Source organism: Ursus americanus, chromosome 12, assembly GCF_024610735.1.
Source record: "Ursus americanus isolate L20-20 chromosome 12, mUrsAme1.1.p, whole genome shotgun sequence".
NCBI lineage: Eukaryota > Metazoa > Chordata > Mammalia > Carnivora > Ursidae > Ursus > Ursus americanus.
The window spans coordinates 61352129-61364784 of NC_142138.1; the positions used below are offsets into that span (position 1 = coordinate 61352129).

The window sequence follows — 12656 nt, forward strand, 5'->3', positions numbered from 1 at the left end:
ATTTAACAAAGTGGTGGGTTATAACAATTTTAAACATAAACTAATAGTTTTCAAATGTCACAGCACTAACCAGTTGAAATTTATAAAACAAAAAAAAAGTGTCATATCTGCAGGAGCAACAACAAAAATAAAAACAAATATTTTACTTTAATGTGGAAGCACTGAAGTGTCCACTGACAGATGAATATATAAACAAAATACGGGACATACATATAATGGATTCTTATTCACCATTAAAAAGGAAGGAAGTGCACATGCTATGTGTGGATGAACCTTAAAAACATTAGACTAAGTGCAATAGGCCAGGCTCAAAAGGACAGACAGGGCATGGTTCCACTTACATGAGGTATATCTAGAGTAGTCAAATTCACAGAGAAAGAAAACAGAATGGTTGTCAGGGGCCTGAGCTTGGGGGGGAATTGGGGAATGGGGCAATTACTGTTTTATAGGTACAGAGTTTCAGTTTGGAAAGATGAAAAAAGTTCTGGAGATGGATGGTACTAGTGATGGTTGCATAGCAATGTAAGTGGACTTGATGCCACCGACTGTATACTTAAGAACGGTGAAGATGGTAAATTACGTGTTATGTATATTTCACCACAATAAAAAAATTTGAGTTTAACTTTTAGAAGATCTAAACAGACCTCATAAGAAATAAAAATCCTACAAAGCTTTACTGAGAAATAAAACAGAAGACTTGATTAAAAAGTGAGATATATCAATTTTCTTCCCATTACCCCCAAATATTTCTACAACTTCATGGGAAGGGGAGATTACGGTCTAATTCCAAATTACTTCTTTGTTTCGATTAGGATAAAATAATTCTAAATTATTTTGAAAAAAATAAGCAAGTTCAAACACCTAAGAAAATACTGGAAAAGCAGAATACTAGAGGAATGCTTCTGCTCAATGCTATTACATATTCAACAACTATAGTAATTAGAGAAATGTGGCACAGATATGAGAACAACAAGACAAATCGATGGTGCAGAATATGTATTTAGAGATAGACCATGATGTGTACGAAAATTTAATATATATAATTTAATATATCTCAACAAGAGAGAAATTCTTCAATAGCGAACACATGGAAAAACATTTAACGTCACCTTTACAAGCTACCAAAAAAATGCAGACTAAATGAGCAAAACACAATGTTTTGTATATCCAAGTAGGTAACAATCTTTAAAATTATAATAATTCTGGTCAGACTGTGGTAAAACAGGCATTCTCATCCACTACTTTCCAAAAGAAGTGTGCCACTAGCAATTTCATTTTATGTACTAAAAGCCTTAAAATGTTTATATTCTTTGATCTCTTAATTCTGTTTCAGAGAATAAATTCTAAAGAAATAATATAAAATATGGAAAATTTTGTTGATGATGGCATTATTAATAGGAAAAAAAACCCAGGAACAATCTAAATGCTTACAATATGGAAACAGTTATATAAATTATGGTACTTTTATATAATGGAATATTGAGTAGCTATAAAAAGTATTTATGGTAAATCCATATGAGAGAATCACAGACATGAAAATGATCATCTTAAATGATGGTGTATCCATATGATGGAATACTATGCAGCCATTAAAATGACAGCTATTTCATTACAATTAAAAAAAACTAAAAATTCGGTTTCTTATTCACACTATCCACATTACAAGTCTTCAACAGCCAATAGGACTGGGTAGTGCAGACACAGAACATTTCTTTTTTTTTTTTTTTTAAAGATTTTATTTATTTATTTGACAGAGATAGAGACAGCCAGTGAGAGAGGGAACACAAGCAGGGGGAGTGGGAGAGGAAGAAGCAGGCTCATAGCGGAGGAGCCTGATGTGGGGCTTGATCCCAGAACTCCGGGATCACGCCCTGAGCCGAAGGCAAACGCTTAACCGCTGTGCCACCCAGGCGCCCCGACACAGAACATTTCTATCTTCAGTAGAAATTCTATTAAACAGCATTGTTACAACTTTAGAAAATTAAACTTATAGATTTGTAAATTCATATGTTTATTTTTCCCTGCATAATTTAAACAACTCAAAAAAAAACCAGACACGGATAAAAGAGAACAAAAATCACCCCAAATCCTTCTACCCTAACCCAACCTTCACCTACTCTGTTCTAATTCATGTCTTTTTGTTCGGGTATAACCAGAGTGCATATGAGGTTACATGCACAATACTTTACAAAGTATTCCTGGTAGGCAGTGGCCATAAAGTGGTAAAGAGAATGTGCTGGGCTCCTGTACATAGTGAGAAGAGAAAAGCCAACATCACATAGTTGTGTAATACAGAAATTAAAATAGATTCCTGGGGAATGGTAGGACTATTTAAAAAGTATAGATAGGGATGGCCTCTCAGGGAAAGTTCCATCTGAGCTCAGATCCTAAAGATGAGAAAAAAGATAGCCATGTGAAAAGCCTTAAGATTGTTTCCAACAGAAGGAAGAACTCTGCTCGAAGCACAGAAAAAGGCCATGATACCTCCAGCGAGCAAGGAGGAGTGCTGTAAGACACCTCTGAGAGGCCAGAAAGAACCAGATCATGGAGCACCCTGCAGGCTGTGGTGAGGAGTCTGGATTTCACTCCAAGGCCAATAAGAAGTCTCTCAAGGTTTTCAGCAGGAAGAAGACATGATACGGATTCTACTGTAAAAGATTTATCTAACTGCTGTGAAAAGAATGATTGGTACGAAGGAGGCTCAGAGTAGACGTTATTCCAGTGGTCTAGGCAAAGCGATGCTGGTGTGGTGGACCATGATGGGGAAAAAAAAATCCAGAGTTCCATGTTCGATATGATAGGTTCAAGATACCTTTTAAATCTCTATACATCAATGCCTGAAAGCAGGCAGTTAGATTTGCAAGTCTGAAATTCAGCAGAGATCTGGCCTGAAGATACAAATTTGAGAATCAAGTTTATCAGCTATATTTAAACAATGGGGTTTGATGAGAGTACCTAGAGAAGAGAATCCAGGACCCAACCTTGAGGTAATCCAATATTCAAAAGTCACACAGAAGAAAAGACTGAAAAGGCCTGGCCAGTGATACAGGTAGAAAGAAATTCAAGAAAGACGAGTTAGACAATTGTGTTTGCTCTCTGCGAGCAAATATATCTAAGATGATCTCCAAATGGTGTATATCCCTTCATTTCTTTGCACTTTAAACTCTCAAATGAAAGGGTAAATATAAGAACAGTAAAGTCTGCATTATCTAATAGCAAAAGCAGCAAAAAGAAACTGTCATAATTTATTCCACCCCTCTAATTACCTTGCATGAGGTAAAGCAGTAGCAGCCAAACAAAGATTCTTAAAGAGGTAACCTGAATCCACCAATTGCTGAACAATGGAAAAAATACAACTCGAACAAGCCCCTTCCGAGTCAGAGATGTCCATGGAATTTCAGGTTTGGCTTTGGCAAATGTTGAGCCTTTAAATATACAATAAGACAAAACATCAAACATTTACATACACTATACTAATGCCTACTTGTAACACTGTATTAAAAACAGCTGAGAGCAAAAATCACCACATAACCTGTTCAGTTAAAAAGAATTCTCTTAGATGTTCATTAAATATAATAACTTCTTCCCTCAATCCCTGGGACAGGAGCTCAAAATAAGCCAAGCTGACTTGAACGTTATACAATGTATTTTTCTCAATTACACAACAGCAGTTTCCAAGTGCATCCCTCTTTCACCCTAATGTGATTTATGTAGCCACAAAGAACCAAAGCAGAGGGGGAAAAAATCCCAAGGCCTGAATGATGAGAGAAGAATATTCCTTTGGGAAATTAAAGTACACTGTCATATAGGGAAGATATCTAAAAAAGAATCTCTAGCACAACTACGAAATAATCTAATAAAATACATAAGAAACAAACCAACTTCGGAACTCACCTCTGATTAAGTCAACGTCAATCAAGTCTGGTTTTATGTGACCCATCTTTTTTGGTTTGTTTTTGAAGCCCTAGGATAAAACAAAACCAAAACAGAGATAAGGGTAAAAAGCCTATGGTAAATCCAAAAGTAAATTATTTTAAATACAAAAAGTAAAATTATTTCTTTTTTTCTATATTTGACTCCCTTTTACTGGAGACACTTTAATCCTAATGTTCCTTAAAATAACTTATCATAATGTTTTAGAGTAAAATAGGAGAATATAAAATACGGTTTTAAATACAAAAAGTAAAATTATTTCTTTTTTTCTATATTTGACTCCCTTTTACTGGGGACACTTTTTAAATACAAAAAGTAAAATTATTTCTTTTTTTCTATATTTGACTCCCTTTTACTGGGGACACTTTAATCCTAATGTTCCTTAAAATAACTTATCATAATGTTTTAGTTTGTAGTTTACCAAGTAACGCACGAATATACTTTTATCACTTTTTTAAATGATCCAACAATGCCAAAGGGTCAGGAAGTACAAAATAATAGTTCCTTCATCCCCTCTCCTCTCCTCCTGGTTTCAGTCATTAAAAACAAATAACTTTCATCTTTTTTTTTTTTTTCTCTTAAGTAGGCTCCACATGCAGCATGGAGCCCAGCATAGGGCTTAAACTCACAATCCTGAGACCAAGACCTGAGCTGAGATCAAGAGTCAGGTGCTTAACTGACTGAGCCACCTAGATGCCCCTACTTCTGTACTTCTAAATAATATGTTAATACTGCCATTTTTTAATTTATTGATTTTGGACATAATCCACTGACTCCTAATACAGCATATGAGAATTTAGTTCTCTTACACAACTAATCCCCACATTCTAACTTCCACCCAAAAAACACATATCCTTACAATAGTTATATTAATTTTTTTTAAAGATTTTATTTATTTGACAGAGAGACAGCCAACGAGAGAGGGAACACAAGCAGGGGGAGTAGGAGAGGAAGAAGGAGGCTCCCAGCAAAGCAGGGAGCCCGATGTGGGGCTTGATCCCAGGACCCGGGATCACGCCCTGAGCCAAAGGCAGAAGCTCAATGACTGAGCCACCCAGGCGCCCCTAGTTATATTAATTTTTGATAAATCAGTAATTAGTAGTGATCACTATGAAATATTGTTTCCTGTAAACCGTATTTTATATTCTCCTATTTTACTCTATGGAGTCAGCTAAAACATTTATCATTTTCCAAATACTCAAATGCCAGAAAACTAATCAAAATCTTTTTTTTCTTAAAAAATTCCTGGAAATGCCCTTTGCAGAAACTTTTTTTTTTAATGATTTTTTATTATATTATGTTAGTCACCATTCAGTACATCCCCAGTTTCCGATGTAATGCTCGATGATTCATTAGTTGTGTATAACACCCAGTGCACCATGCAATACGTGCCCTCCTTACCACCCATCACCGGTCTATCCCATTCCCCCACCCCCCTCCCCTCTGAGGTCCTCAGTTTGTTTCTCATAGTCCATAGTCTCTCATGTTTCATTCCCCCTTCTGATTACCCCCCCTTTCTTTATCCCTTTCTTCCCCTACCGATCATCCTAGTCCTTATGTTCCATAGATGAGAGAAATCATATGATAGTTGTCTTTCTCTGCTTAACTTATTTCACTTAGCATTATCTCCTCCAGTGCCATCCATGTTGTAGCAAATGTTGAGAACTCATTCTCTCTGATAGCTGAGTAATATTCCATTGTATATATGGACCACAACTTCTTAATCCAGTCATCTGTTGAAGGGCATCTCAGCTCCTTCCACGATTTACCTGTTGTGGACATTCCTGCTATGAACATTGGGGTTTGCAGAAACTTCTATCTTCCTGCTGCAATCAGACTGGTTGTTCTCAGGGCCTGCTGCACAGCTAGCTATAATGCAGGACTTCTCACTATCACTCTGACAACTCCCTTCACCTCTGTGGTCAATCTCTAGCTCCTACATCCCATGTCTTTCTGAAGTACATCCTTCAGGAGCTTCCTGAGGAAGGGGTCACACAAGATAACTTTTTTTTTAATAATAATTTTTTATTATGTTATGTTAGCCACCATACAGTATATCCTTAGTTTTTGATGTAGTGTTCCATGATTCATTATTTGTGACAAGATAAGTTTTTTAAGCCTCGCATGTCTAAAAATAAATTCATTTTACCCTTATACCTAATAAAAGGTTACACTAGAGTGTAGAATTCTAAGCTGTTAATAATTTTCCTTCAGGAATTAAGACACTGTTCTACTGCTTTCTAGTTTCCAATGTTGCCGTTGCAAACTCTAGTGCCTTTCTGATTCCTGATCCTTTGGGTGTGAATCGTTCCTTTCCTCTGAATCTTCACTTTATTCGTGATGTTCAGAAATTTCATGATATGCCTTAAGTCTTTACATCTATTGTGCTGAGAATCCCTTCTATATGGCTTTAGGGAAGTTTTCTTATAATTTATTTTTATATTTCTTCCCTTCTCAGACTTAACTTTGTCTCTTATTTTCTACCTCTTTTGCCTTTTTGTTCTGCTTTCTGGAAATTTCCTCAAATTCTTCTATTAAATTTTTCATTTTGACTCTCAGTTCATTTCCTTTTGTTCTCTTTTTATTTTGAAGGATTTCTTCAAATACCTAGTAATCACTGGCTTTCTTTTTATATTAGAATGAAGCACTGAAAACCTGATGGACTCAATATTCTACTTCAAGGTATATATCCAAAACAAATGTGTATGTATTTCACTAAATAATGTGTATAAAATGTTCATAGAAGAATAATTTCTAAGAACTGTGAATTGGAAACTACCCAGCAACAACAATTGGATATTGCCCATCAACAGCAGAATGCATAAATAATTGTGGTGTTGTATTGAATAAGCTACAATTACACAACATGAATCTGACAAACATAATACTGAACAAAAAAAATTAGACACAAATGTGTATGTATTGTATTATTTCATTTATATAAAGTTGAAAAAGGCAAAATTAATCTATAGCACTAGTAGTTGGGATACTGGTCTACCTCTGTTGGTAGCAGTGACTGGAAGAGTATGGAAAGGAAGCTTCTGTGGTACTGCTAATTATTTATCTCTTGATCTTAATGCTGGTTACACGGTTATATTCAGTTTGAGAAAATTCCTCAACCTGTACATTTAAATTTTGTTATATATGCATGTGTATAAGCATATCCATATTTACTGAACATGTTTTACTTCAATAGAAAGTCTTTATTTTTTTTTAAACTGGGTATGTTCACTTTTTTAATATTTTTTATTACATTAGTTACCATACAGTACATCCCTAGTTTTTGATGTAAAGTTCCATGATTCATTACAATAGAAAGTCTTTAAAACTTATTGGGAGCTCTATGTATATTAGCATAGCTTACAGACTTGGGATTTCACTACAGAGTAATCAACAAGCTTGAGGAAATCACCAAATGTCTATATCTGGAGGCATTTTTTCTAGGGTCATTCAAGGCTCTTCAAAGAATTTTCCAGTAATTCTCCTTGGTTGAAGGTTAGGAAGGCTAAAGATTTCTGTGGTGGAAGTTCTGAGATTAAACCAAGGGGCTCATGATTCTGCTTTTAGAATCATGATTCTTGCCTGCCCTTCAGTGTCCACAGACCCTTCTCCAATGAATTTTCTCAGAAGAAATATCACCAGTCTCCTTCATAAGGGCATTGTTGCCTGTCTTTAAGGGATTGACGAGAAGACAGAAGGTCCAATCTCCCTGTATAACAAAGTTCATTCAATATCCCATTTAATCGGGATGCCATCCCGATCAAAATACCAATGACATTTTTCAAAGAACTGGAACAAACAGCCCTTAAATTTGTGTGGAACCAGAAAAAGCCCCGAGTTGCCAAGGAATTGCTGAAAAGGAAAAACAAAGCTGGGGGCATCACAATGCCGGATTTTAAACTATACTACAAAGCTGAGATCACAAAGACAGCATGGTACTGGCACAAAAACAGACACATAGACCAATGGAACAGAACAGAGAACCCAGAAATGGACCCTCAGCTCTTTGGGCAACTAATCTTTGACAAAGCAGGAAAAAACATCCAGTGGAAAAAATGATAGTCTCTTCAATAAATGGTGCTGGAAAAATTGGACAGCTACATGCAAAAGAATGAAACTTGACCACTCTCTCACACCATACACAAAGATAAACTCCAAATGGATGAAAGACCTTGATGTGAGACAGGAATCCATCAAAATCCTAGAGGAGAACATAAGCTGCAACCTCTTTGACATTGGCCACAGCAACTTCTTTCATGACACATCTCCAAAGGCAAGAGAAACAAAAGAAAAAATGAACTTGTAGGACTTCATCAAGATAAAAAGCTTCTGCACAGCCAAGGAAACAGTAAAAAAAAAAACTAAGAGGCAGCCCATGGAATGGGAGAAGATATTTGCAAATGACACTACAGATAAAAGACTGATATCCAAGATCTACAAAGAACTTCTCAAACTCAATACATGGGAAACAAATAATCAAATCAAAAAATGGGCAGAAGATATGAACAGACACTTTTCCAATGATGACATACAAATGGCTAACAGACACATGAAAAAATGTTCAAAATCATTAGCCATCAGGGAAATTCAAATCAAAACCACATTGAGATACCACCTTATCCCAGTTAGAATGGCAAAAATTGATAAGGCAGGAAACAACAAATGTTGGAGAGGATGTGGAGAAAGGGGATCCCTCTTACATTGTTGGTGGGAATGCAAGTTGGTACAGCCACTTGGGAAAACAGTGTGGAGGTCCCTTAAAAAGTTAAAAATTGAGCTACCCTATAATCCAGCAATTGCACTACTGGGTATTTACCCCAAAGATACAGACGTAGTGAAGAGAAGAGCCATATCCACCCCAATGTTCATAGCAGCATTGTCCACAATAGCTAAATTGTGGAAGGAGCCAAGATGCCCTTCAACAGATGACTGGATTAAGAAGATGTGGTCCATATACACAATGGAATATTACTCAGCCATCAAAAAGAACGATTTCTCAACATTCGCAGCAACATGGATGGGACTGGAGGAGATAATGCTAAGTGAAATAAGTCAAGCAGAGAAAGACAATTATCATATGGTTTCACTCATTTATGGAACATAAGAAGTAGGAAGATCGGTAGGAGAAGAAAGGGAAGAAGGAAGGGGGGGTAAACAGAAGGGGGAATGAACCATGAGAGACTATGGATTCTGGGAAACAAACTGAGGGCTTTAGAGGGGAGGGAGGTGGGGGATTGGGATAGGCCGGTGACAGGTATTAAGGAGGGCACGTATTGCATGGTGCACTGGGTGTTATACGCAAGTAATGAATCACGGAACTTTACATCAAAAACTAGGGGTGTATTGTATGGTGACTAACATAATAAAAAATTATTATAAAAAAAATACCCCACTTAACTGCCTCACATGAAACCTGGTGCATTCAAGTCCTAAGCCTCTCTGGGGAGCTCTGCAGGGCAACTGGCACTTTCCCCTGTTCTCCTAACACTCTGTTCCATTCATTTTTCATCTTCCAAATATGTGCTGATTCCTTATCTACTAAGATCTTCCTCCTCAATCTTTTTCCTTGACTTTGTGGATGTATTCATTTTATACAACCCCTTTACGGACTCCCTTCATATAATTTAGTGGTAACTCAGAAAGGAGAGATTATAAATATGTGTGGCCAATCTACCACATTTAACCAAAAATCGAGTCATAAATTTTTTTCCCAGGGCATGAAGAATGAATCTTTTCAGGGCCTTTGTCTTCTACCACCACAAATTAAAAGTAAGCTTGTGAATTATCTTTTGTATTTCAAACTCCTGGTTTGCCTGAAAGTTTTGTTTCACTGCTATTAATAAATAAAACTTTTAAAAGATGAATTTTAATTTTACACTCAACAAGTGAAAATGCTAATCAAGGTTTAAAAATTAGGTATTTAAACATTAAAATTAAAGTGAAAATTAAAGGTTACAGCTGTTTGCTTTTTCCCTAGTTTAGACATTGAGCCAGTATTGATTTTTAGTTCTGCTTAAATAGATTTGGCCAATTTCTCTTAAATGGATCCTATGTGTCTATCCAATTTAACTGCAAACTATAGATTTTACAGAAGAATGTTCTAAAACCCTAAATGTAATAAAATTAAATCTAAGGAGGAATCTAAATTCGAAAGTTAGACATTTAAGAGAAAAAAAATCCTTTTAAAAACATGTACACTAATTTTTGAAATATGCATAATATCCATGGGAATAACGATGATCTTGGTTACATAAAAAAATCAGAAATCAAAATTTTAAAAGTAAAAATATCACTGTATTATTTTCTAACAGAGAAAGACCTTGTAGACCTTTATTTCCTTCAGACAAGTACCCAGAAAGATATAGCTGGATCAAATCATAGTTCTATGTTTAATTTTTTGAAAAGCCTCCGTACTGTTTTCCATAATGGTTATACCAGTTTACATTCCCACCAATGGTATATGAAAGTTCTCTTTTCTCTACATCCTCATATCTTTTGACTTTCTAATAAGAGTCATCCTGACAGGTGAGAGGTGATATCTCACTGTGGTTTTGATTTACATTTTCCTGATTATTAGTGATGTTAAACACCTTTTTCATATACCCCTTGGGTATATCTTCTTTGGAAAAATGTCCGTTCAGGTCCTTTGTCCATTTTTAATTGGATTACTTGTTTTTAACTGTTGAGTTGTAGGAGTTCCGTATATATTGAATGTAAACCCCTTATCAGATATATGGTTTACAAATATTTTTTCCCATTCCATAGGTTGTCTTTTCATTATTGCTTCCTTTGCTATGAAAAACACTTTTTAGTTTGATGTAGTCTCAGTTGTTAATTTTTGCTTTTGTTGTCTGTGTTTAGTCAAATTCAAAAAACTCATGGCCAAGGAGCCCCTGGTTTCTTCTAGGACAATTTCTGGTCTTACATTTAAGACTTTTCTTTTTTTAAGATTTTATTTATTTATTCGACAGAGATAGAGACAGCCAGTGAGAGAGGGAACACAAGCAGGGGGAGTGGGAGAGGAAGAAGCAGGCTCCCAGCGGAGGAGCCTGATGTGGGGCTCGATCCCAGAACTCTGGGAACACGCCCTGAGCCGAAGGCAGACGCTTAACGACTGAGCTACCCAGGCGCCCCTTACATTCAAGACTTTAATCCATTTTGAGTTGATTTTTATGTGTGGTGTAAAAAAAAGGTCCAATATCATTCTTCTGCATGAGGATATTTATCCAGTTTTCCCAACATTACTTATTAAAGAAACTCTTTTTTTCCACCATGTATTCTTGGCACCTTTGCCAAAGATTAATTGACTGTGAACATGTGGGTTAATTTCTGGGGTCTCCATTTTGTCCCATTCGTCTATGTGTCTTTTATGCCAATATCACACTGTTTTGATTACTATAGCTTTGTAATATAATTTGAAATCAGAAGTGTGATGCCTCCAGTTTGCTCTTCTTGTTCAAGGCTGCTTTAGCTATTTGGAGTTGTTTGTAGTTCCATATAAATCTTAGGACTGTTTTTTCTGCATCTGTGAAAAATGCCATTGGAATTTTGATAGACTGCTTTTAATCTGTAGATCCCTTTGGGTAGTATGGACATTTTAACAATATTGCTTCTTCCAATCAATGAACAAAAGATATTTTTCCATTTTTTTATGTCTTCTTCAATTTCTTTCATCAATGTTTCATAGTTTTCACTGTATAGATCTTTCACCTTTGTGGTTAAATTTATTCCTAAATATTTTATTTTTTTTGATGCTATTGTAAATGGAATTGTTTTCTTAATTTCTTTTTCAATAGTTCATTGTTAATGTATAAAAATTTTCATTTTCAGTTGTCTCAAAATATTTTTTATTTCTTCTTTGACCTATAGTTGTTCAAGAGTATGCTGCTTAATTTCCACATATCTGTGAATTTTCCAGTTTTCCTTCTGTTACTGACTTCTAGTTTACCATTGTGGTCAAAAAAGGTACTGAAATAAATTCAGTTTTCTTAAATTTGTTAAGGCTTGTTTTATGACCTAACAAATGATCTATCCTGGAGATGCTTCCATGGGTGTTTGAAAAGAATGTGTATTCTGCTGTTTTGGATAGAATGTTTTTTATATGTCTGTTAGTTCTATATGGTCTAAAGTATAGTTCAAGTCCAATGTTTCTTTACGGATTTTCTGTCTGGATGATCTACCCATTGTTGAAAGTGGAGTACTGAAGCTCCCAATGATTACTGTAACATTGTCTACTTTTCCCTTTAGGTCTGTTTATATTTGCTTTATATATTTGGGTACTCCTACATTAGGTGCATAAATATTTACAAATGGTATATTCTCATTGTTTTCTTTCTTGTTCTGATAGTTTGTTTTTAGTATAGAGAAATGCAACAGATTTTTATATACTGATTTTGTATCCTGCGACTTTACTAAATTTATTTATTATCAATTGTTTTTAGTGGAGTCTTTGGGGTTTCCTAAATATTATCATGCCATCAGCAAAATATAACAGTTTTACTTCTTCCTTTCTGATTTGAATGCCTTTCATTTCTTCTTCTTGCCTAATTGTTCTGGCTAGGACTTCCAATACTATGTTGAGTAAGAATGGAAAAATGGACATCCTGTCTTGTCCCTGATCTTAGAGGAAAAGCTTTCAGCTCTTCATCACTGAGTATAATGTTAGCTGTGGACTGTGAGATCTCACCTTTTGCAATAACATGGATGGACCTTGAGAACATTAT

General features: G+C 35.5%; 1 protein-coding gene across 7 annotated transcripts in view; it reads right to left on the reverse strand.

The window, feature by feature from the left end:
• PHTF1 (putative homeodomain transcription factor 1) overlaps positions 1–12656 on the reverse strand; it is a 72097-nt gene that overhangs the window by 44272 nt on the left and 15169 nt on the right. For 6 of the 7 annotated variants that reach the window (XR_015726393.1, XR_015726392.1, XR_006780309.2 and 3 more), the window contains exons 4-5: positions 3895–3964; positions 3267–3425 (exon numbers count right to left, since the gene is read on the reverse strand). Coding sequence is in view for 3 of the 7 variants with exons in the window: in XM_045801478.2 (XP_045657434.2) it covers positions 3267–3425; positions 3895–3964 (229 nt within the window). In the remaining 4 variants the exon portion in view is untranslated. The remainder of the gene's footprint in view (positions 1–3266; positions 3426–3894; positions 3965–12656) is intronic. The other variant, XM_087866191.1, reaches the window with a different exon arrangement.